This window comes from Motacilla alba, chromosome 12, assembly GCF_015832195.1.
Source record: "Motacilla alba alba isolate MOTALB_02 chromosome 12, Motacilla_alba_V1.0_pri, whole genome shotgun sequence".
In the NCBI taxonomy this organism is placed as follows: Eukaryota; Metazoa; Chordata; class Aves; order Passeriformes; family Motacillidae; genus Motacilla; species Motacilla alba.
The window spans coordinates 5,906,054-5,931,946 of NC_052027.1; the positions used below are offsets into that span (position 1 = coordinate 5,906,054).

Here is a 25,893-nt window from a genome sequence, read left to right on the forward strand (position 1 = left end):
GAAGGAAGGAATGATGAATTTGACTCTGTCTTCTTAGAAGGCTAATTTATTATTTTATGATCTATATTATATTAAAGAATACTATAGTAAACTATGCTAAAGAATAGAGAAAGGATACAGACAGAAGGTTAAAAAGATACTAATGAAAACTTGTGACTCTCTCCTCAGAGTCCGACACAGCTTGGCCGTAATTGGCCATTAAGTCAAAACAACTCACAGCAAAAACCAATGAAACAATCACCTGCTGGTAAACAATGTCCAAACACAGGAGAAGCAAATCAGATAATTATTGTTCTCCTTTTTCTCTGAGGCTTCTCAGCTTCCCAGGAGAAGAATCCTGGGCAAAGAGATTTTTCAGAAAACATGATGGTGCCACAGTTGTAGCATTGTACCATTACACACTGAGAGCTGTGTGAGACTGAAATACATCTGGGCTTATCTTCTGAACATCAGAAGATGGGGGATGCAGTTCCATTCCTGCAGCTGTGTTGCCTCTGTCTCCTGACTGGAACCTGCAGGGCTGCTGGCTGCTCTCCTCCTCTCTCTGGGAGCTGCAGGCTCAGCACCTTCATCTGGCACACCACGGAGTTCTCACAGTCCTTGTGACGGCACCAGACACGTTCCCAGGCTGGTTGGGTTCAGCAAACTGATTTAATTCTTCCTTCAAAAGAAAAAAACACACTTTGATACTTTTATTCCTCTTCAGAAGCCCATTGTGGCCTGAGTCATTAAAAGGAAATGGGAACAGAAAAATCTCCCCTTTTTACAGTACTTTTTGCATCTTACTCTTTTCTTTATTGAAGTTCATAGTGAGGGAAGTGACTGGAAAGTGAGTTTGGGTTTTGTTTGCTTTTTTTAAACTTAAGCCAAAGCCATTCAGGCACTGGGCATTGAGAAAGGGACCTCTCTGAGGCAGCTGTCAAGACCGGAACTAAAGGTTTCCAAAGAAAAATGGAGGGGAAGGGAAGCTGGTCCTTCTCTTTGCTCTGCAGTGAATGTGGAGCCTCTTTTATGTCCAGGGCAGAGGGGGGAGGTGGAGAGGGAGTGTGTGAGCAGCTCTAATTTAATAAAGAGAAAGGCCTATTGGGTCCTGCACCTGGTGAAAAAGAGCTGAGCATGCTTTAATTATGGGCCATTGTTGGGGAGCCTTTGGTGGGTGTGAAACTGCTGAAATGTGGAGCTATTCAAATAGAGGTCAGGCCCGGAGACCTCCGAGCACAATGATTAACAAGGCTGCGAGCATTCAGGCTCAGCCAGCCAGAAAGAATAGGAAATTGGCAACAGGGGCTGGGAGAGGAGTTGGGATACAAAGAGAGCTGGGCCAAAATACCCCACTCTTTTTTTTTCTCCCTCTCTCTATTTTCACTCATTTGTTAAAAAGGTTTTTATTCCTCCTTTCTAACACTAAACCTTTGAGTTGCCACTGGATGAACCAGCAATACCATTTTCTTTCCCTTTTTTCAAGAAAACACAATGTGTGGCAGTCAATTAATAAAAGTGTGTGTCAGGGCTCCTACAGGCTGTTCCCACTTGTCTGTCTCTGCCATGGGAAAGGCTTTGCTGCTCCAAAGACCAGTAGCCCGTGGTGAAACTGAAGAGGAGAAATGTCTGAGAAGGGATTTTCCCTTAAAAAACAAACAGGACAAGGGACATAATCTTGGCAAGCCTTGGGAAAATGTAGAAACTGAGCTCCAGGAGGATGTATTTGCTCCTGTCCCACTAGGATGGCGCTGGAAATGCCAGCACATCAAAGCCTTCTCCTGGACTCATCTCTTTGGCCACCACAGCATTATGTGTGCCCACACCCCACGGGGATGTTGAGGTTTTGTCCGTGCCTTTGGCACAGAGCAGCCCACAGATCACCCTGGCATCCACAGTGATGCTGGCTAGGGCCAGGGCTCTCCAGGGATGTGAGATTCAGGGCTCAGGCTTAAGCCAGCTGAAAAACAGGAATTGTGGCTTTTGGCCATCTCCCTTCACATCTTTAGTTCACCCTAAAGCAGAGAAAGGAGCAAAGACTGAGCCAGCTGAGGGAAAACCATTCCCATATTGAAACTGGGCTTTCTTTTAAATTTGTTTTCCCTTCCTGTGAATTACTGTGTATTTGTGCTGTCCAGAAGCCACGCTGTGCTGCCTGTGTCTGGAGTGTTGCAAAATGCAGGGGGACTTGGTTTTTCTTTATTTGATCTTAATATTTTTTTTTATCTGGAAACGCTCTGATAATCATCTTCAGAAGGTGTGAAAGGAGTACCTGAGGGCTCAGGGGTTATCTGGATGGTGAAGTTTTCTTTGGTGCTGTGTTTTGCCAGGTTTTAAATCAGAGTGATGTAACAAAACCAACAAAGCCTATTTAGTTTTTCTTTCTTTTTACTTAACATTGGAAATGATGAATTTCTGTCTGTGTTGCTGGGTATTCATTGCTAGCTGGATTTAAAAGCTGGGAGGGAAGGATTTCTAAACAGTCTGTTTAAACAGCTTTTGTGGATCTCTGTGTTTGTTCTGTGTGCTTGTTTTTCTTCAGACCTCTTTGACTCTTGTAATTGATGGTCAATTTGAAAGCCAAAAGAAGCTAACTCTGGAAATGGAATTCTCTTGTTTTTTTTCAAATGCTTATACAGAGTTGGGCTGGTGGCACTTTCCTCTGTTGAGCTTTCAAGTTCGTTGCCAGAAAAAATGCAGCTTTGTAGAAAATACACCAAATCATCTTCCTAAGATTCAGCTATAGACAAATACATGTATACACTGGAATAGCCAAAGTGATCTTATTTCATGGTAGTAGCATTTAAGGACAGCTGTTTCTTTCGGTTTAATTTTTGCACTTTATTTTCCTCCTGTTTGGATGCACAGAAGCAGAAAAGGACAGAAACCTGCTTGGTAAAAAGTGGCTGTCTCAGAGGGTTTCAGTGAGGAACAAGCCAGAACTCTGGAATGCACCATGTGTCAGGGCAGGAGAAGGGATTGGTGCTGCTTTGCTGCAGGACTCTGCATTTTCTAAATAAGTGTCAGGAGAAAATGGGAAGCTGTCATGTGGCACTCTCCAGCTTCCTCCACTTGTTTGTAACAGTGACATTGGGACTAAGGTGCTGATTCTGGGCTCTCTCTTGTCCTCTCCCCAGGGAACTGGACCACAACGACATCTCAGGCACAATAGAAGATACCAATGGAGCCTTTACAGGCCTGGAAAACCTGAGCAAGCTGTGAGTATCCCTGGGCTTGAATTCTGCAAGCCAGTTTTGTTGTGTGCCTGTGTGGGGTTGGGTCTGTCCCTTTTCATGCAGCCTCTCTCACCTTGGAACAAGACAAAAATGAACAGAAAATCTGAGCTGTAGTAGTTTTGCAGGCTCACTGCAAGAGTGCAAATGTGGTGTTCAAGCACTGATCTTTTTAAGCAGGTATGGGGCAATTATTTCCTTTCTAAATGGGGTGAGCAGTGCCACATACTGCAATTCAGACACAGAGAGGAATTTAAGTTGTTTTCATGTATAAAACTCAGCACAACCATTCCTCACTTCTAAAAGCAAACAAGAGACAAAAAACGACCCCTTGCAGTCTCCAGTGAGGCACTGATTGATGCAGCAAATAACAATAAACAGAAGAGAAAAATCACCCCACTTCCTGTTACAGCAGAGGATTGAAACAGGACTCGTTTCTGTGGGATACTCTCTCTGAGAGTGATCTTTTGGGCTCAGTTCCATGTGCAGTGACAATAAAAGGCACCATGGGGCACAGGCTCTTAAAGAGATAAAAAGAATCCCAAGGCAAGCATGCGCCTTGCAAATGTTTATGGCTTGCTTGGCCCTCGCCAGGGTTTTCACATTGCTCTGTGCAATCCCTGTCCCATTTGAAATGGGGGATATAAATCAGCCCTGTCAGAGGAGCCTCTGATGGCTTGTGACAAATCAAGAGTCTCTAATCATTACCTCTTGCCTTTGTTGAAGTTCTCAGTGCCCCCCGTGCTGCTGTCTGTGCTGCTGGGATGGCACAGCCAGAGGTGCAGTAAAAGCACCTCGATGGAGAGCAGATGGCTGCAATGAATCCTGGCAGGAGGAGGGATATTGTCATGCTCTAATCAGAGACTCCTCAGGGAGTGGGACCAGCCATGGCAGGGATTGGGGGGAGACAAATCTGAAATCACAGACAGAGATGGCATTTCATTGTTGCTGAGGGGAGTCGCTGGGTCCACGCAGAGGGGACCGAGTTGCAGCTGCAAGTAAAGTGGGGGAGAAGGCAGAGGAGGATTTAAGGACAGGGGAGCCAGGCAGGGAAGCAGAAGCAGTGTGGGGGTGAGAGAGAAGTCAGTAAGAACTGCTGTGCATGCAGAGTCAGGGAATCTTCCCATGACTGCCAGAAAAAAAAGCAGAGGAGCAGATGTGGTGGGTAGAAGAGTCCTTGGCTGCCTGACTGAAGTGTTTGGTTTGTCTGAAGAAACCAGTGAGAGCATGTGAGCAGCTGGAAGGATGATGGGAGCAGAGACTGTCCAGTGGGATTTGCAGGCTGTAAGGACTGTGAGCCTGTAGTGCTGCTTTGGCAGGGGACAGAAGGTGGTGGAGAGGAGCAGACAGAGCTGTCCTGGTGGTGCATCCCTCCAACAGGGCCACAGGCATGGGAGCAAAACTAGTGCTCCCAAGTGATTAGGATATGTTAGAAATGCTGGGTGCAGATAACAGGAGAGTGGTGAAAAGTCCAGAGGAGACAGCATGGAAGGAAAGAGTTCAGTGAAAGGACTGACTTGGAGAACAGGAGCAGCGAGCCCTGATGAGCTGTGGGGGTCAGGCAGAGGCCAGGAGGAGCAGCAAGGAGGAGGAAGGAAGGGAGCAGGGGCAGCCTATGGGGTTATGAGCTGGGAGCTCTGGCAGAGCAGCTATTGCTCTCCCCTGTGAAATGCTGTGGCCTGATGTGATGTTTGTCACCCAGCACAAGGAACGCCTCCCAAAGATGGCTGGCTTGGGCTGCCAGTAGCCAAGGATGCACTAAGGGCTTGTGCAAGTCTAAGGGAGTTTGGTTTGTATCTTTCTTTCCTTTGTTGACTGATGCCTGCACGTGGAATCAGGCCAGCTCTGAGGCTGGCTGAGGGATATGTGCAGGGAAGGTTTGTGCAGGGGATTGCAGCACATTTCTTAGCCTGGAAGAGCATGTGGATCAGGTTGGTTTGGGGCAGACAGGAGTGGTTTGATTGCTTAACAGAGTGAGCTGCTGTGGGACAGCAGTTTGCTGGGATTGTTCACTGACAGCCAGCACGTAAGGCTAAAAAACGTTCAGAACATGAAATTATTTTATTACTGTTTCTTTTTGAGGCGTTTTGAGAATACTTGTGAGTGGTCACTTTTAAAGGCATCTCCTCAGAACTGTTTTTGCTTATCAGCACATAAATCCCAAACTGGTGATTTCTAAGGCTGAAGTGAGTATCAGGATTTTTTTGTAAATAAAAGATCAGCCCTTTCAGCAAACATTTCACTATGTGATTTAGGGCCTGTATTTAAACCGTCAACCCTTTAAATGCATTAGCATACAAAAACTAAATGGGCACTTCAGAGGAGACCTTCCAATGAATTAATAATCACCTCAGCTCTGTGGAGATTGCCTTAAAAGCCCTTCCCCTTTGATCTGGCACAGATTAGCCTCTGAAAGGATTTAGCACAGAGAGGGTTGTTCGCTGACACGAAGGTGTTAAACAGAGAGGGAGAGGCCAGTCACTTTAGCCTTCTCTGAATTATATATGAAGCTCTCCAGGATGGAGAGCACAGGCCTAAATTAAAATGTTGCTTGGAGAAAGAGGGAGCTGAGAAGCACTGAAGCATAAAAAGCACCGGTGGAATCACTGTGGAGCAAGGAGGTGCCTAATTATTCAAGCTGCTAAATGTAACCAGCTTTTTGATGGCTCACTCAGCGAGATCTTCCTGCAGGTGCAAAACTGGCTGGAGGAGAAAAGGCTGCGATGAATTGTGTGCTTGGCATGTAATTACCCTGGTGCAGTCTCCAGGAGAGCTTGTGCTTGGCTCTGCCCTGTGGAGGAGGTTCAGGCCAGCAGTGGGATGGCTAATTGTGGCTGTGTTCTGCTGCCTTCACATTCCAGCCTTCCACAGCCCTTTGATGGGGGCCTCTAGGTTCAAACTCTCAGATTTGTAGAGGCGCTTAATTGAAATTAGTTGCAAGGAGTAATGAGTTTGCTGAGGCCTGACTTGTTATGTGTGTTAGATATTTCTCATGTCCAGGCATTGGGCTGTGTGCACCTTCACAAGTGGTGTAGTTGTGTGCACCTTCCCCAGATGCACTCCTTATCTCTGCACAGATAACTAAACAGATATCAGCAGTGTCTCGAATTTTCAAAGACCAAAATCCACTGAACAGGAATAGAAATCTGCAGCTATCAAACCCAAGCTCAGCATAATTTTTTTAATTTATTTTTTTTTCAGCAGCAGTTGCCCATCTAACTTCCATTAGAATCATAAAGGTTGGAAAAGGTCTTTAGGATCATCAAGTCCAACCATTAACCTAGCACCATCACCATGTTCATCATTAAACCATGTCCTGAAGTGGCACATCCACATCTTTTTGAACAATTCCAAGGATGATGACTCTGTCACTTTCCTGGGCAGTCTGCTCAATGCTTACAACCCTTTCTCTGAAGAAATTTTTCCTAAAATCTAATCTAAACCTCCCCTGGCACAGCTTGAGGCCATTTCCTTTAGTCCTTACTTTATCCTTGCCTTGTCTTTATAACACATTTATTAGGAATATGGTGCAGAAATCAGTGTGTATGGATGCAGCCATTGGACCACAGTTTACATATAGTAAATTATTTACTGTATTAATCATTCTGATGGATTTCTCAAAGCCTTCATTAATGCAACATCCCTTTTACCAAATGATGGCACAGATGACTGCACACATCCTTTGGTGCTGGGGGTATTTGAGACTGGGCTTTCCTGGAGCCAGTATATAACCAAATTATCCTGACATTTGAAAAGTGCTTTGTGGAAAGCCTTGACGTGTTCTTGGAAATGTATTTGCTCATGGAATGGCTGCGCATGCTCCATCTTGTACTCCTTTCCCTGGCCAGTGAGCAAGCAGTGGGGCCATCATAGTTGTAAGTCTTTTTGGGGTGCAGAGAGGGCTTTCACACCCTGTACTGAAGGACAGCTCTTGAATGAAAGCTCAGAATCAAATGCAGCACCAGATGTGCCCTTTTTTCACCTGAGGTGTGGGTGATGGCTTGGACCATCCTGGGCACCACGTGGTGATAACAGATGCACCTGGAGGATAAACCTTAGAGGGAGCCTGGGGAAGGAAAGCAGTTCCTCATTAATGACACTGGTTGATGTTTTATTAAAACAGGTGAGGGGACTATCCATTTGGCACAAACCCTGCCCCTGGCCATCAGCACTGGTCAATATTTATGGAGAACTGGAGATGACAGCTGGGCTGGGATCTCTCCAGCTGGCTGTTTTCTGGTGATAGCCCCTCCTGCCACTGCTGATTCAGAGGAATGCTCTCTGGTCATAGGTGCAGGCAAGCCCATTCCTCAGCTCTGGGCATTACCTGTTCTGCCTTTTGCTCCTTGAAATTATCCCTTGGCTGTGGTCTGTTGCATGATGTTGCTTTGCTGTTGTATTTAACAGGAAGGAATGAGCAGTGCCTCCAGTCAGCTGCTGTGTGAGTGTGCAGCCCAGGGGCAGCCCTCAGCTCTGTGTGCTGAGAGCTGCTCAGGCCAAGCACCAGGGAATAAATCACCACTCTTCTTCCTGTCTGGGAAGAAGTCAGAACTTAAAACTTTGTGGGGAGAAACCAATATCTTGTTAAACTGTCACTGCACTTAATCCTGTCCTCAGCCAGCCTGTGAAGAACAGAGAGGACCTTCTGTTACTCAGCAGGCTGGTTCCCAAGCACAGGAGCAAACCTGCCTCTTTACATGATATGGCACATTCCCTTTTGTGCTGTCATCACTATTAAATTCAAATACAGATAAAAGGATTTCATTTCAGGAGCAGGAAAGCGAGTGTGCTTCAGCCCTCTTAATCTCTGTGCAGTTCAGATTTCCTGGGACTTACACTGAGTGTGTATATCAGATAAAGCCACACTAATTGTGTTCCTTCTTTTTTTTTTTTTTTTTTTTCTCCCCTCTCCCCATTTTCTTTCTGTTTATCTGGCACTGGATGTTTGGAAACTGCAGAACTCTGTTTGGAAACAAGATCAAGTCTGTGGCCAAGAAAGCGTTCTCAGGGTTGGAGGCTCTGGAGCACCTGTGAGTAACCCACCATGCCTCAGAGTTTGGGAAGGGGGGTCTGCCAAAAGTAGCTGCTTGAGAAATCTGCTAGCAATTTAATAGTGTCTTTGTAAACTGAGAAGCCAGTCCATTTGTGGGGGCCACCTGCTTCCTTCTCATTATAAGTCTGCCTCAACTTTGGCCTTTTTTTGTGCCAGGAACAAAGTTATAGAACATATGGGAAATTTGCATGCTCTTAATTTTTGAGCGTATCACCTTGACTTGCACATGACTGCTTTGCAGGCTGTTAGCAATGAAAAGAGGCTGGTGCAGGCACAGCACTCTCCTCCTTTGCCCCAGCTTCATCCTAAACCCAGGCTCTGGCACTGACACATGTTACAGATGCCTGGTTTTGATGCATCCCCATTCAGCACAAACCCCTTAGAGCCATTTGCAAGAAGTAAATTTTTGGCTGCCTCTGTGTAATTTTTTTCTGTGTCCCAAGGCTGATGACTCCAGCAGTGATTCATGAATAACCTCCTTTCTTGGATTAAGACAAGTTAAAGTATATGTGACTGTGCTCTACATGTTTTATTGGCTGTTGATTGTATGAAATGTTATGGCCATCAAGAGCACACTGAAAGATTTGGGCTGCCTGACTGGAGTACATTCCCAAATAAAGGTGCCCTTAATGCTCTACTGACACTGTCCTCTTTAGGCAGTGCTCATCTGCCCTACATGTCACTTAGTAAACTTCAGCCCTAAATCTGACACTGTGCTTTTTCAGAGAACAAATTATTTTTTTAATTAGCAATAGTTGTGAGGGAAGCCTTTATTTAACCCCTTCCTTTGGAAATACTGGGATTTTTTTTTAAACCCAACAGTATCCTCTCCAAGTAATCTTCAAATAATTTCTCAGATGCTGCTTAGTGCAAGTATTTGCTTTCTTTTATGTTTGCTGAAGGTCTAGCCTGGGGTACCACATTCCTGACTGTCTTTATTATCGAGGGGGCTGAGGAATTTCTGAGCTATGGATGATGGAGGTAGCTCAGACTGAGAAAGTGCAGTGAGAAGATGGGGTAGGGAATGACTTGGTGATTCAGTTGAATGTAATTTTTGTTGGCTGGCTATTGTTCAGCGATGCTTTGATAATACAAAGGTGTTTTGAGGAACATTTCCATGCGCTGTAAGTGCCGAAGGCCTTAACAAGGAGCTACCAAATCACGTTTTACTTGAGTTATTGCTTAAATAAATGTGGAGAGGTTCTGTCCCAGCCATGGCATCTCTTTTGTTGACGCTGCCTGTGGTTGTGCCTGCAGGAACCTCGGGGACAACGCCATCCGCTCCATCCAAGCCGATGCCTTTGCCAGGATGAGGAGCCTGCGGCAGCTGTAAGTGATGGCCCTGCTCACACCCACCCCCAGGCAGGAGGGATCCTCCTGGCCCTGCACCTGAGCTGCAGCACAGGTGTTACCCACGTTACCACTCGTGCATTTCCCCCTCCCCTGCGTCCTCCTCTGTGGGGTATTTTTACACATGAGGAGCTGTCATTGCATGTAATAGTGAGTGAGATTAGATCGTGGCTCTTCCAGCAGGTTTGTGCCTGTGCAGTTATTCATCCCCATTCAGGAAGTCCAGCCCTGCTCCTGTTAGCCAGCTCTCCTGCTCACAGCACCATGGATTTAATTCCCAGTGGCCCATCTGCTCCCTTGCTGTTCCCGTGTTTAGGGTTCACACACAGGACTGATACTGCAGTGATAAGCACCATTTGAACTTGTCATTCAGCCTTCTGGTGTAAAAATACGGATGTGTTATCAGAGCTGCTGCTGGTGCTCCAGGCTGGGGCTCTGCACTGTTATCAGACACTGTTTCCAGTCTTGCCTGGTTTCCTTTTCTCCTCTTCCCCATAAATATTTAATGCACTGTCAGTGTGTTGCTATGCCCCAGAGTAGTGCAGTGTCTGTGGAACACAAAATCATTTATTTGGTATTTGGGCAGGTACAGGTTCTTGCTCCTGACATTGGAAATGGGAATCAGATGGTCACTGCTGGCAGTGACACTTGATACCAATGACTGGGAGTGAAGAAGATAAACACTGTGTGTCTGTTATGTGATTAAAAACTTTATCTTCTGCACTGGCACTTGAAACAAAATTGAGATGAAAGATTGATCTTATTAGGAAGAGACAGTGAGATCCCAGATATTGTGAAAGAATGTTTATAAAATGGAGAAGTTCAGATAGAGGATATTTACATACAGAATGCATTGTGCTGAAGGATCTCCTGACCTGTCCCAAGTAGCCAGGAGGGTTTTATGCCATCATCATATGTGTTAGAGGCTACACATCTTTATAGAATAGGAAAGTGGACAGCTTTGAAAAGTCAAATCCCTTCCTCTCCAGTCAATTTCTTTCTTTTTCCCTTCCCTGCTCATTTCATACTTCAGGATTTCCTGAGGTATTGGGTAGAAAATTAGCAGGAGATTCACATTTTATATTGCAGTGCTGGAGTTGGGATTCTGCCGTGCTCTTGATACCCTGCTCTTGCATAGCTTGTAGGATGCAGGACAGGAGCTCTCTCTGGGACATTTCCCAGTCTCTGAGGCATCCTCACATTCAGTTCCAAGGATCAGACTGAGTTTGGCAAACCAGACCAAAGTATGAATGAATGCCCTGTTTGTGTAAATTTACAATGCTTCACTGGCCTTAGAGCTATGCTGAGCCATAATTTGGCCCAGAATATTAAAAAGAGCCCACATTAATCCCAAAACTCCCCTTTTCTTTGCCCCCTTTTCACACCTCTTTTCCTAACAGAAGGTGCTGAGCTAGTGTTGGATCAGAGAATTACAGAATCTTACAACGGTGGGGTTGGAACTCGGGATGCTGAGAAATGTTTATGTGTTTTGTTTTCCAGCCTAGTTACTGTTTCTGTGGGGTTTACACAAATATCTTTGGTCATTTCTCCTCTGCTGCTTCTTTTAATCAGCAAACACACCTCCAGGGTCACCTTATGGGAGGCAGGGCCTCTCTGCTTACTGCTCTGCATGGAGGGAGCTTGAGGCCTTTCAGTGGAAGCTGGGTGTCCTCTCTCTCTCTGGTCAGCAGCTAAGTGCTGAATTTGATCCCCTCCAAAGGCTCAAACCCCACAGGGGCAGAGCAGGAGGTCACTGATGTGGCTTGTGTGTTCCTGGGGATCCCTCTGGGGGCTGGTTAATAATTACAAGGAGCTGCAGAGTGTCACTGCAGTACAGGAGGGGGTTTCTCTGGGTGGAGATGAAATGCTGTCTAAATGTGTCATGCCTGTAACATCTTCAGTGCCTCGAGGACATCCCTGCAGTCCTTTTTCTTCCTCCCACCCATGCTGGGGGGGCAGGAGGAATGTGTTTAACATGAAAGGGCTGTGAGTTTCCCAGCCTTCCCTCCGTGCAGGACTCACAGCAGGCTCGTGTTGGTTTTGTTTCCCTGCAGCCACATAAACAGTGACAGCTTCCTCTGTGACTGCCAGCTGAAGTGGCTGCCCCAGTGGTTGGTGGAGAAGGAGCTGCAGTCCTTTGTGGTGGCCACCTGTGCCCATCCTGAGTCACTGAAAAGCAAGAGCATTTTTGCCATCCAGCCAGAGAGTTTTGTGTGTGGTAAGTCTTGCCTGCGTGTTTTGAGGTTGTATGAAGGGTAGGAGTCACTTGGGAAACATTTTCTTTGAGTACCAGCATGTTATTATGAGAGGGTTTCTGTTTTGTTTTGTTATTCAGTGGGATCAAAGGAAGCCCAAGCCTGCATTTAAAAAATTTGTCATTGGCTACAATTTATTTCCCACTAAAACCACACAGTGCATTGCTTGCATCCAGAGTATTCCTTACAGGGCTCCCTGAGTATTAAATCAAAAGGGACTAAGGCCTGTTCCACTTCCAGATGGGGCTGCACAGACACTTCCCCAGTCCTCTCTGCTTGGTAGTATCAAGACTGCAGCTGTAATATTTTTCCTTCTGCGGTGTTCTCAGCTCTTCTGAGGATTTGTGTTCTTCACCCATCTTTTCTCCCTCTTGGACACAACAAAGAGTTAAAAACAAACCCCAGAGGAGAATCTCTCCATCACAGCTGCTTTCTTTGGGGCCAGGAAGGCCCACCCAAATATTGCAGTTCACTCTGCACCTGAGCTATGGTTTCAAAGCAGCTTTACTTAATACCAGCACGCATAAACATCTACTACCTTTCTCATAAAGAAAAAGAAATTTAAATCATCAGAAGAGGCCAAATCAGTGCTGCTCAGGCATCCAGGTTTTGGGGAAAAGAAAGGCTTGGTTAGAGAGCCAAACCCTGTGTCTTGGAGCCAACCAGTGAGGGTCCTGGGTGGAGCTGCACATGGCTGTTTGAAGGAAAAATGAGCTTTTGCAAACACTGTTTAACTGAGCTGAATGCATGACTTGCACTGAACACGGAGCAGAAGCTTTGTTCCAGTGTCCCTCCTGATCCCCCAGTGACACCCTCTGCCTAGGTGGCCTCTGTCTGAGCAGGCTGGGAGGGAGCCTTGCTGTGCTCATCTGGAAGAAGAGATCCTGAAAGCTCCATCCCCACAGCAACATCACAAAGCAAAAGCAGCTTTGCTTCCCGGTGCCTGCCAAGTCCTCCAGGCACTAGTAGTCCTGGTTCCAGAGGCCTGGCTGTTTAATTAAACCTTAGTCAAATATTAAATTACACCATTTGTAGAAACCTAATAAATGAATCTGCTTGGAACCTTGCTAAAACCAACAGTCTTCAGGGCAGAGAGAGAGTGTGCAAAGCTTTCCACCCTGGTCGGGTGACAGGCAAATACAGCTGCTTCTGCTTTGACAGCCTGGGCTGCGTGGAGTCATGGAGTCCTTTAGGCTGGAAAAGACCTCTAAGTTCCTTTAACTTTAACTTATTTACCATTAACTTCCTGCAGCCAAACACACCACTAAACCATGGCCCTGAGTGCCACATTGACACATCTTTTAAACACCTCCAGGGATGGTGACTCCACCACCTCCCTGGTCCCTGGGCAGCCCATTCTGATGCTTGACAGCCTTTTTGGGGAAGAAATGGTTCCTATTAGCTAATCTAAACCTCTCCTGGCACAGCTTGAGGCCGCTGCCTCTTGTCCTGCTGCCTGGGAGAAGACACCAATCCCCACCTCACTAAAACCTCTTGTGAGCAGTTTTCCCTGGAGGTGACACTTGCAGCCCTTTGAATGCCCTCTCCCCTCCTACTTCATGCCAGTACGGGTCTGGAGGTGAGGTTTTAAGTTCAGTCATGCTCTTCATGCATGGATTGTACAAGGAAAGACAACCAGAATATGGTCTGCATATCTTCTGCAGACCATAGTATCTCTCAGACTCAGTTGGTGAAGGAGCTGGGTGTCTTGTCATTGTCTGAGGTCACTCATTGACCGTCTCAGCCCACTGAAGGAACCAGAGGAGCAACAATCCCACGTAAACCAACGACTCCGTGGAGCTGTGTGTGGCACACCTGCTCTACAGAGCGCTGCTTATTTCTCATTTCACCTCTTGGCTTGCTCCAGTCTCCCCTCAGAGCCCAGCACTGACTGTTGCTGCTGTTTCCTCCCAGACGATTTCCCCAAGCCGCAGATCATCATCCAGCCCGAGACGACGGTGGCTGTCCTCGGCAAGGACATCCGCTTCACCTGCCTGGCGGCCAGCAGCAGCAGCTCCCCCATGATGTTTGCCTGGAAGAAGGACAACGAGATGCTGCACAACGCCGAGATCGAGAACTTCGCGCACGTGCGGGCCAAGGACGGGGAGGTGATGGAGTGCACCACCATCCTGCACCTGCGGCACGTCACCTTCGCGCACGAGGGCCGCTACCAGTGCGTCATCACCAACCACTTCGGCTCCACCTACTCCAACAAGGCCCGGCTCACCGTGAACGGTGAGCGCGAGCTGCTTGCTGCTCTTCTCCTCGGCCTGAGCTCCTGCGTGGTACAATTCTGTTGTATTTGCGGGGTGCTCCGGTGAAGGAAGGGATGATGAGTCTGACTCCATGTTCTCAGAAGGCTAATTTATTATTTTATGATGCTGTAATGTATTAAAGAATGCTATACTAAGCTATACTGAAGAATACAGAAAGGATACTTAAACAATGCTAAAAAGATAATAATGAAAACTTGTGACTCTCTCAACACAGCTTGGCACTGATTGGCGATTGAGTCAAAATAATTCACACCAGAATCCAGTGAAACCTGTGGGTAAACAATCTCCAAACACATTCTAGATGAGCTAAACACAGGAGAATCAAATGAGATAATAATTGTTTCCCTTTTCTCTGAGGCTTCTCAGCTTCCCAGGAGAAAAATCCTGGGCAAAGGGATTTTTCCAGAGAATGTGAACACAATTCCTTGCTCCCGAGGGTCCGTTCCTGATGGTGAGCTCTTAACCTCTGCACAGCAGCTGTTTGTATCTCAGTGGATGCTGGGAAATGCCCTGTGAGGAGCACACACCATTTTGTCTTGGCTGCCATCCAGCCAAGCACTTCAGCATGCATGTTCTTAGCAGCTTGAGCTGCTGCTCTTTGGCTGCTCAGGTAGATCCTTTGCCCAACGAAAACAAAAATGCAAAGGTATGCAAAGAAGAGGGATGTAGCAGTTGGAAGGTCTCTGTAGGAGAGATAACAGATTTTTTTCCCCAGGTTTTCACAGAAGAAAATTAGCTGTGATCCCAGCTCTAATGATTTGAGTTGGGAGTGTCATGGACTCTGCAGACAGGTGTGTTCTGTGGAACCATGGGGTCAGTCCCCAGCAGCTCAGAGCTGTCCTGCAGAAGCAGATGGCCGTGGTAACTGTCACCTTAATCCCTCTGTGGGAAGGAAAACACAACTGCCCAGAAGACAGTGTTTCCCACAGAATCACTCATACCCTTTGCTTGCTTTTCCTTCACCAGTGCTGCCTTCATTTATCAAAACCCCCCACGACATCACGAGCCGCACGGGGACGACGGCGCGGCTGGAGTGCGCGGCCGAGGGCCACCCCGCGCCGCAGATCGCCTGGCAGAAGGACGGCGGCACCGACTTCCCCGCGGCCCGCGAGCGCCGCATGCACGTCATGCCCGACGACGACGTCTTCTTCATCACCGACGTCAAGGTCGAGGACATGGGGGTCTACAGCTGCACAGCTCAGAACTCGGCGGGCTCCGTGCTCGCCAACGCCACCCTCACCGTGCTGGGTGAGATGCTTCTTAGCTTTTGTGGTTTTCGTGTGTTTGGAATCCTGCAGTTCTTCAGTGTATGACTCTGAACTCCACATGGAGTGTTAGATACTGTTGTCCCATTTTGGTCTGACAAAGCAATTCCTCTCTAGGCCTGGGAATCAAGGACACCTCAGGCCCTGAGAGCTGGAAACAAAAGTTAGTTGGGGGAGGAGCAAGCTTGGGGTAAATGACTTCATTACCTGAGGCTGTAATTGGAAGATTAACCTCCAATATGCAAATAGATCAAACTGATAAAAGTGTGAAAACGGGTGACCCATCATCCATTTTTGGGTGTAGTCCCTAGGGGCGCTTCATCTGCCCTAAATGAATCTGAAGGCCCTTCAATAAATATAACTGCTTTTATTCCCTTAATTTTGTCTAGCCTCTGTTTTTAGGTAGTCCCAAAAAGGAATCACCAGTGCCCCAGGAGGCTGAGTGCAAGTGGGAACTGGGAGGGATGGCCGTTCAAGCTCTTTACCAGTTGTAGATAAAGGAGAGACAGAGTCAAATGGTTGGCTTAGTCTTGTTTCATTCTTTTACACTGTAGTCCACTAATGAAAAATACCTGTTAAGTAAGAGAAGGAGCTGTAAGTTGCATCTCCTCTTGTGCTGAGGAAGCCCCTCCAACCAGCCTATTTGCTGTCTGGGAAAATGACTTCAAAAGGAAATTGCACTTCATCTCTCTTGCTCTGTGAAATAATTCACGTTTCAGCTGTTGGCCCACGTCCTCAGAAGTTTCTTGTTGGGAAAACTTAACACCAGTTGGTTGTGGGGCGTGGGGCCTTGGCTGTGGTTGTTAGATCTGTTGTGGTGTGCAGCTGCCATATTCCTGAGCACGTGCATGCTTCATGCCTTGCCGTGTCTGCAGGAACACGAGGAGCATTCAGTGCTGTTAAATCCGTTGTTACACTGTCCCTAAAAATCAATTTCTGTGTTTGTTCTCCTGCAGAGACACCATCCTTGGTCCATCCACTGGAAGATCACGTGGTGTCCGTCGGTGAGACCGTGGCTCTCCAGTGCAAAGCCACGGGGAGCCCCCCGCCCCGCATCACCTGGCTGAAAGGTGACCAACCCCTGGTGGTGACAGAAAGGCACCACTTCACCTCGGGCAACCAGCTGCTGATCGTCAGGAACGTGGTGCTGGAGGACGCGGGCAAGTACACGTGTGAGATGTCCAACACGCTGGGCACGGAGCGCGCGCACAGCCACGTCAGCGTGCTGCAGGCGCTGGGCTGCCGCAAGGACCGCACCACCGTGGGCATCATCACCATCGCCGTGGTCTGCAGCATCGTGCTCACCTCCCTCGTCTGGGTCTGCATCATCTACCAGACCAGGAAGAAGAGTGAAGAGTACAGTGTCACCAACACAGGTAGCTGCAGGGTCCCGAGGCCCCCTCTGACCTTTTGTGCTGCCAGACATCCCGCCGAGGCTGGGCCGGCTCGTCAGGGACCTCGTGATCCCCTGGAACTGCAGCTGGCTTATCTCCCTGGTTTTCTTGGCTCCCAGGGCTGGAACCAGCTTTCTCTTGCTGCTGAAGCATGTTCAGAGCTGCATTTCTCCCCTTGGCTTGCTCTTCAGGAAGGTCTTTTCCACTTGGCGGTAGTTCCAGCCATTGCTTTGCTACTTTGGTTTTCCATGACCATAAATGATAACTTTTGAGACAGTCTGGATGATGTCCATGATGCTGGGAAACTGTCTTGCTTTTTGGAAATCTGTATTTTCAAAGACTTTGAAGTCAAAACTTAGAAAAATTAGACTTTTAAGCTGGAATCCTTTTTTCCATGTTGGCTGTGAGAGCTAGCCCTGATGATGGGGGCGGGTCGGTGTTACTTTTTAGAGGAAGAGTTAGCATTTATTGCTTTCTTCTGATACTCAGAGGGGATAATTTGATGCTGAAATAAGTGTTGCAGTGAGATTAAAATCTCCTGCCCTCCTTATGCAGCCTCTGAACAAAACAAGTATGGAAGAACCAGCCTAAGACTTTCCTAGCCTGCTTGGAATTTCCAGCCTTCCTTAGCTTTAGATAGAGTACAAAAGGATTTTTAAAGACATGAGCTAGGTAGGAAGTCTTGGATAGCCTATTAGCAGTGTGATGTATTAGTGGGATTCTTTTATAATTCCTTTTTTTAGTCCTCAAAATCCAGGGCTTCGTGCCCAATATAATTGAGTTTCACTTGGTTTTGTGTGGCAAGGGAAACTGAAATTGCCTGATAGAAAATGGAGAAAGCCAAGAGGCTTAAGACTTATTTCCTGCTTAAGAGAATCAAACAGCCTGTTCTGCAGAATACTTTTACTCCTGACTTCAGGAGGCAGAAGCAAAAGTAAAAGGAGGGACTGAATTTCAAGGGAAAGAGAAGGATTTACTTATTCTGAAGAAATAGTTCTACTCCATCTGCTATGTACTGACCATGCCACATGCAAACACTCAAAGTGCCTTTATCAGCACTCTTTCCCACAACTTTAGGCTTTGAAAAACCAGGAATGGGGCTTCTGAGGGGAAAGGAATATTGAGGCAGTTCAGTTTCCAGTGCACCTACAGAAAATAACTGGTTCTAGGTTGGTCCCAAATCCCCCTTGAAAATGTGCATTTCCATTGAAAAATCCTGCTGGGATCTGACTTTTCCCTTCTCCCATTGCTCTAGATGAGACTATTGTGCCTCCTGATGTGCCAAGCTACTTGTCCTCCCAGGGGACTCTGTCGGAGCGCCAGGAGGTGGCCATCGGCGTGGACACGCAGCAGCCCAACGGGCACATCGACAGCAATGGTGAGCAGTGCTTTCATCATTCTCTAACGCTGGGCCTGAACTTTATATGGGAGGTAGAAACCTCAGCCCAGAGTGCTTCTGTGTTTGTGTTTGTTCTGAGTTATCTGAGAGATCTTTATAATGTGACTCCTGCATTTATGCAGAGCAGGGATCTGTGTTTGACTTCACAGAGCTCTCCTCTCCCAGGAGTAAGTGTTCCTACAAGCTGACTGCCTCAGAAACTGCTCAGTCAGGCCCTAAGGACTGGTTTTTTGCTAATTTTGGATTCTTTTTTTGGCAGCAGAGTTACCCATAGTCATACTAGAAAATGCATTAATATTGCCTGTCCCTGCCTTCAGGCTTTGAAATTAAATGTTGGGGTTTTACACTATTTAAACACATTAGGAAGGAGAAGTTAAGAGTTCTGAACAAAGATCCTCCTGAGATTGTGCAGCATTTATTCTGTTAAATGTTTGCTGAAAATTATCTATAGCTCCATTTCTACTTTTTCTCCCTTTTCCAGTGTAAGACCAACAAGTCATTTCACTGTGAGCAGATGGCTGGGATCTTTACCCAGATGGTTTGTTTGTTACAGGGATGTGTCAGGCTGATGCTGGAAGGTGTCCAGATGTTGAAGCTCCTGCTGTAGGTTGTAGACAGCCCAAGCTGTGTATCAGCTATAATAAAGACACTTGGAAAACTGAGGACATGGCCGATGGAATGCTTGTTCCAGATAAGACAGGTACAAAACCCATCAATCTGGGAAGGCATTTCGTGTTTGTACAGATCACAAAACCCTCCAAGTCAGGCAGCATTAACACAAGAAATTGTTACCTTCAGAGGAAAAAAAAGCTCAGAATGATTTTCAGGTGCAAGCACAGAAAATTTACTTTCTGCTGCTTGCTTTGATTCTTTCTCAAGCTTGGAGAATTGGAATTTGAGCAACTGTCAGAAAGAGGCAGAGTAAAGCTCCCAGTTACCATTCTGTGCAGCTGGCTGATGGGAATTTTGATTTGAATTATTCTTAAATTGTGAGAGCACTTTTAAAACTGAAAGTGTTAAATTTTTTCATGCTCTTTTAAAAAGGCTGTTGACTTCAAAGCTCAGCTTTTTAATTTATTTTCAAAATTTAAAGGTTGTTTTGGGCACTACACCTGCCTCTGCTCTTTGCCAATTTCGATGGTGTTCCACTCATACTTTTCTATTTTTAGGATGTGCTTTCTGTTCTCCCACTGTACTGTAAAAGCCACAGAAAATCAGCCAATGAAACAGATTTTCTCTCTAGGAGAAACTAATGTAAAGTCTAATAATGGGAAGTTGTTGAGTGCACCAAGGAAATGAACGTTTAGAAACTCCTTGCTGCTTTGAATTCTGCTCATCTGTTGTTCCCACTACCATTAATAACACATCTTGAGATAACAGTGCAAGCTGATGCTGCTCCCTCTAAAGCAGCAAGCACAAAAATAAGTAAGGTAACTTGGTATTTTAAAGCAGCTACAGTGAAGTTCCATTTTGCACTTCTACCCTGATGAGAAAGTCTGGAAAAGGAAATAAATGCATAGTTTATTTAAAAAAAAAAAGAAAGTTACAAGTAGTTTGGAGTGAAACAGAATCCCTACCTAACTAAAGCTGTTAATTGGAACTCCCTTGAGTGATGGTGGTTGTGTAATAGCCCTGTGTGAGACACAGAGTGTCCACGTTATTTAGTGAGAGATTCCCCCACCCCAGTGAACTACACAGAGCTGCCCTTTCCTTACGTGATTTGTGTGCTCCAGTGCTCCACTTCCAGCTGCTCCTCTCACCTCGCTGATTTTCCCTTCCTCTCCAAAGGCTACGGGCTGCCCGTGGTGTGCCCGGAGTGCAGCGGCAGCACGGACAGCGTGCACGTCCACGCCTACCCCAAGGACTGCCAGAGCCTAAAGACTGTGGAAAACACCCACCCCAATGCACTGAGCAGCAGGGAGCACCAGAGGAGCAGGGGTGCAGGCACCAGCCTTCTTCATGCTCAGCCCTGCAACGGGATTGCCAGCGGCAAGAGGGTGGAGACGGACGGGACCCTCTACCCCAGCAACCACGACAGGATACGGCCGGAGGGCGCGCTGCTCGCGGACGCGCGCGGTACGTCCTTCCCTGGGGTCACCTCTGATCCCCAAGGCCACCAGCGGGGCTGTAGCACGGCCCCGTGTGCTCCCCTCAGCCTTTTCAGCCAGCTCACAGGTGTGGATGGCAGAGGGGGCGTTGGTTTGGGCATGAAATAGAATTGTTAAGGTTGGGAATGACCTCCAGGGCCGTGGAGGATGGGATGCTGGCAGGCTGAGCGTCACCTAACCATGCTGCTCCTTTGGGCTTTTGCAGGCTCTTCACAAGCAGCAGCAAAGCCTTCAGAGCTTAACAACCTTAATTTGGTGAGAGCTTCGCCTGCAGGAGGGTCATTAAAGCAACTGAACGTGCTTCCTGAAATATCCCCAGGACTACTGGATCTGCAGAGGGAAGCAGAGGTGGAGCAGGCTCTCCTGCCCAGCAGCACCACAGCCCAGCCCCACAACTCCACTCACGAGCCCAAGCTACCCAGCAGGTCTCTGGACTGAGAGCACAGACTGACTGCCACGTGCAAATTAACAAACACACTATTACTTTTTTAAAATTTTTTTTTTTTTTTTTTTGCACAGAGTATATAGGCTACTTACTTCTACCTCGAATCTTGAACTGATGGCCTGGCAAAGGCAACCAACTGAGGTATGAGAAACAAGCTTGTATGGGGAACAAACTCCTGTTCGAGCGTCATCTGATTGTACATAGTTTAAAACTTCCCAGAGAAGTATGAAGTGTTCAAAAGTCAACTTGCATATGAAGCACATAAATGCAAGGGATTATTGTGTAAAGAGAAAAGTATTTGATACAATTGTACATAAGAGTTTTCATATATAAATATATATATTAAAAAAATATATATCTTTTACAGAGGTTATTTTAATCTTTAGTGCATGGAAAACTGAGTGAAATTTTACAATTTTGGCAATATTTGTTTTCAGTATCAGGTTGCTGTTAAACTTTGTGAGAGAAATAATTCTGGTGCCTTAAATGCATAAACAGAACTTTTAAAAGCCAGACTGTTCCAAAGGGATTGTCCTCTTTTCAGTGGGAGTTCCCTTACACCATGCACACCGGGGTTGGGGCAATCCCAGGTACTGACTGGGTGGAAAAATGACCAGGAACAGCCCTGTGGAGAGGGATTTGGGGGTGTTGGTGGATCAGAGGCTGGACATGCCCTGGCCTTGTGTGCTCACAGCCCAGAAATCCATCCATGTCCTGGCCTGCATCCAGAGTATTGTGGGCAGCAGATTCTCCTCCTCTGCTCCGCTCAGGTGAGGCCCCACCTGGGGTTCTGCACACAGTTCTGGTGCCCTCAATGTAAGGAGTAATGAGTTCAAACTGATGAAAAGGGAGGAATTTAGGTTAAAGACGGAAGAAATTGAAATTCTTCCCTGTGAGGGTGGTGTGGCACTGGTGCAGGTTGTCAGAGAAGCTGCAGATGTCCCATCCCTGTAGGTGTTCAGGCTCGATGGACCTCTGAGCAGCCTGCACTAATGAAAGGTCTCCCTGCCCATGGCAGGGGGTTGCAATAAGATCATCCTTAAGGTCAGGACAGGCTGGATAGATGTTGGATGGATAAATCCAACAACATAAAATTTAACAAGTCCAAGTGCTGGGTCCTACACTTTGGCCACAACAACCCCTGTGGTGTTACAGGCTGGGGACAGAGTGGCTGGACAGTGCCCAGGCAGAAAGGGACCTGGGGGCACTGGTTGATACCAACTGAACGTGAGCCAGCAGTGTGCCCAGGTGCCAAGAAGGCCAATGGCTCCTGGCCTGGATCAGGAACAGTGTGGCAGCAGGAGCAGGGGGGTCATTCTGCCCTTGTCCTTGGCACTGGTGAGGGCACGCCTCGAGTGCTGTGTCCAGTTCTGGGCCCTCAGTTTGGGAAGGACCTTGGGACATTGGAATGTGTCCAGAGGAGGCAACGAGGCTGGTGAGGGGCCTGGAGCACAAACCCTGTGAGGAACCACTGAGGGAGCTGGGGGTGTTCAGCCTGGAGAAAAGGAGACTCAGGGGTGACCTCATCACTCTCTACAACTCCCTGAAATGTGCCTACAGCCAGGTGGGGGTCTTCTCCCAGGCAGCCACTGACAGAATTAGAGGATGCAGCCTTAAGCTGTGCCAGGGGAAGTTTAGGCTGGACATTAGGAAAAAATTTCCTCACAGAAAGTGACTGGACATTGGAATGGGCTGCCAGGGAGATGGTGGAGTCACCGTGCCTGGATGTGTTTAAAAAAGGACTGGATCTGGCACTTAGCCATGGTTTAGATGATAAGGTGGTGTTAGGTCAAAGGTTGGACTTGAACTTCTCAGGTCTTGGACTTGATCATCAAAGGTCTCTTCCAACTTAGTTAATCCTGTGATTCTGTTCCTTCCAACCCAAGACTTTCTGTGATTCAGGTGGATTGCTTAGCACAAATTTCCTTCTCCTTGGGAATTTATTGTACTTAACACATTTAATAACAGAGATCTTCAATCTGTGTCAAATCAAATTTAGAAACAAAAAAAGCAGTGAGCAATTACATAGCAACCTGATATTTTCCTGTTGGTGGAAGAACTTGAATTCCATTATTTTTCAAAACTTCATAAAAATTAGCATTTGAACTGTGACTGTGTGAGACTTTAGAGTGGACCACACAGGAGGCACTAAATAACTCTTCAACAGTGTAGAGCCCCAAAACAACCAGAGGAAAAAGCTGTTTTGACTGGGAAGAAGTTGTTACCAAAATAAATAACGTGTGCAGTAAACCAGGGGTGGTCTCATAACAGCGCACCTCTCAAACACGTCATCACAGAGGTTCTACCTGCCATGTGTGCACAGCTCTGAGCACCACAGCCCTCACCACAGGCCCTTCCCCTCCCAAAGGGACCCAGCTCTACCTGTCTGAGGTGTGTGCAGCAATCCAGCCTTGCCCTGCTTAGAATAAATAACCTGTGCCAGTAAAATGCATTTTCACACCCAAAACCCACATCTGTTCTGGGGGGGGGTTTGAAACCATGGAGCTGTTTTGACAACAAAACCAAACTGTGCTCCTAAGGGGACAGCTGGATCACTAATTCATCCAATACTTTTTTTTTTCCCTGCAACACAATATTACACTTTGTAGTTGAACAGCCAGACTCTCTATATGAAAATATCACCTGCAAGTGAGTTATGCTGCCTTGTGTAGCAATTCTGGGCTAGCCAGCAATACACTTGTTTTATAAGGAAAACTGTGGATTCATGGTTGAACACTTTTAAATGGAAATGTCCCAAATGTTTTATGTGGCCTTTTAAGTTCATCCATTAATGGAGGAGGGGGGATAAAGAAATGCCCACCTCAGTCAAACAGATCTTTGTCACTTCTGACTTCACAATGACGCTTTTTATTTATAGAAAGGTTGCTTTCTGTTGGTGTCTGTTGGTACCTGTGGATGGAGGACTCCCAGTTCTTTGTGATTTGAGTTCTGCTAACATGAGGTTGCTAACTCTGGTGATGACTACTTTGGGGCAGGTTTATCACGGGTGGGAGGGGGTGTTGTTACTTTTTTCCTTAGGAGCGACTCAATACCAGTTCCACCTTTGCCAGAACGGTGGTTCAGAACAAGCAGCAGAGATGAGGGCAGAAACACTTCATGGTCGCTCGAGATCCATCACTGAGGGACCTGCCCCAGTGCTGCTGCACCTCTGGGGTTTCAGGGAGTGGCTGCAAGCTGCCCCTTGGTTTTATCACAAGCTGGTCCTTCCCAGCCTTAGCTCCTGTAAGGGAAGGACCTCAGGCCCTGAGGGTCAGGGGGAGCAGCAGCTGCCCCTGGATGAAGCCAGGCATAATTCAGCCAGTACCTGTCTGTCCCAGTCCCTGACTATTGGCACGTTTGCACTTTGAGACAGGTGGTGAATTATGCTGAGTGCCAAGTTTATTCAGAGCAAAGGAAATGGATGATAGAAAATTATAAACCCAGCACAGTTTTCCCTTTGCTGAAGGGAAAAGTGCTCCAGAACTAACTCATGGAACCAGGGACACGGGGAAGATGGGAATGATTCAATGGGTTTGTTTTGCTGGCAGAAATGTCATCACCAGTGCAGATACAAAACCATATTTGCCATGTTAACATTAAAAATAATGTTTCTGAATAAAGTTAACTGCCTAATGTTATGACTTCCACTAAATATGTGAATTTGCTGCTTCTAAGAGGCAATGTGAAAGAGGAAGTATTACTTTTGTGTACAAATTTATTTATTTATTAGAGAATTTGGTACAATGTTGTACATTGAAAAACATGTAAGATATTGAAGTGTCTAACAAACGGCATTGAAGTGTCTTTAATAAAGGTTCATTTATAATATTACGGCTGATCTGTTGAGAGTGAGCTTTTGGGAGTTTCAGTTGAAAATTAAATAAAATTCTAATCCATTGCTATATCTCTTTTCTGTCTTTCTCTCATAAAAATGGAGATTTACTGCCAAAGTACCCGCTCTTGAAATTGGGCCATGAGATCCCGGGGAACAGCCAGGATCTGACAGCCTGGCATGGGGATGGGGTGGGATTTGGGGCAGGATGGAAAAATACAACACAGAACTTGTAAGAAATACACTTCCAGTATATCAGCTTGCTTTAGTATCTGGCAAGTCCCCCTATCTTGGCACTGAGAACAGAACAGATGAGGGGGGTGTGTGCGTGCAAGTAAAAACAGGGCCAGGACAGCACCAGACCCAGCTGCAGTTGTGAACACCTCTGGTGTTCCCAAACCCCACCCCTCTGGAAATTCCAGAGGTAGCTTTGGAGATAAAGATTCCTGCTTTAACTAAAAATCTCAATTCAGCTTCTGTATTTTTCTAAAAAATTGATTCTCCCTTGAAATTATCACTTTGGGTATAAAGCAGGTTGTCTGAGAATACTCAAAGTTCCTTAACACATCTAAGAGTTAATTTTTTTTTAAATTGAGAGAGGTTTTAAGAGGCTGGTGTAAAATTTAAGTTGTTATCCCACTTTATCCTTGTAATGGGCTACATTAAATTTTGGTAAACCTGAAATCAAACATTGCTGACACTTAAGGCAAACAGTCATAGGGGAACCCATGCAATTTTTGGTCTGTTTTTTCTCCCCACAGTCCCAAAACTAAAAATGTCCTTTTCATCCATATTAGGCAAACTGGTGCATGCAGAACAGCCCTGGCCACCTGCTGGGGCTGCCAGTTGCCATTCCCAGGTACCTTTGGCCTTTGGTGCAGAGGAAGGGAATCACTTTTTGGCTGGGTTTTGGTTGGGGTTTTTTATTTTAATTTAAAAAAAAAAGGGTGACAACAAAAACTGATTCTGCAATATTAAATAAAAACAACAAAAAATGCACCATTTGGACCCAGTGACATAAAGATGATTATTTACAGCTCAAGTAATTAAATGCATCAACTGCAGTGCTAACCCCCTCACTATGTTTAAAGAGCTTCACTAGAAAATGTGATAGATTTTTGAGACAGAGTAATAAATCTCCCTCTCTTCTAAAATTGAATGTGATATATATATATATATATATACATACATATAGAATGTCATAAAAGAGACAGCCTCAAAGTGGCAGGAAGCACAGCTACACCAAGCCATGGTAATTAGTGTTACCAACCAGCCAATATGGGACTTGGCTAAATTCCCCATTT

At 46.4% G+C, this 25,893-nt stretch overlaps 1 protein-coding gene across 1 annotated transcript in view; it reads left to right on the forward strand.

Moving 5' to 3' along the window:
* Positions 1-21,112, forward strand: part of LRIG1 (leucine rich repeats and immunoglobulin like domains 1) — an 89,316-nt gene extending 68,204 nt beyond the window's left edge. Inside the window, exons 9-20 of the mRNA XM_038149565.1 lie at positions 3,117-3,197; positions 8,171-8,242; positions 9,523-9,594; positions 11,670-11,833; positions 13,785-14,105; positions 15,113-15,394; positions 16,368-16,787; positions 18,061-18,183; positions 18,758-18,904; positions 19,993-20,280; positions 20,518-20,737; positions 20,832-21,112. Of these exons, the coding sequence (XP_038005493.1) occupies positions 3,117-3,197; positions 8,171-8,242; positions 9,523-9,594; positions 11,670-11,833; positions 13,785-14,105; positions 15,113-15,394; positions 16,368-16,787; positions 18,061-18,183; positions 18,758-18,904; positions 19,993-20,280; positions 20,518-20,737; positions 20,832-20,904 (2,263 nt within the window). The 3' untranslated portion in view covers positions 20,905-21,112. The remainder of the gene's footprint in view (positions 1-3,116; positions 3,198-8,170; positions 8,243-9,522; positions 9,595-11,669; positions 11,834-13,784; positions 14,106-15,112; positions 15,395-16,367; positions 16,788-18,060; positions 18,184-18,757; positions 18,905-19,992; positions 20,281-20,517; positions 20,738-20,831) is intronic.
* The last annotated feature ends 4,781 nt before the right edge of the window (positions 21,113-25,893 follow it).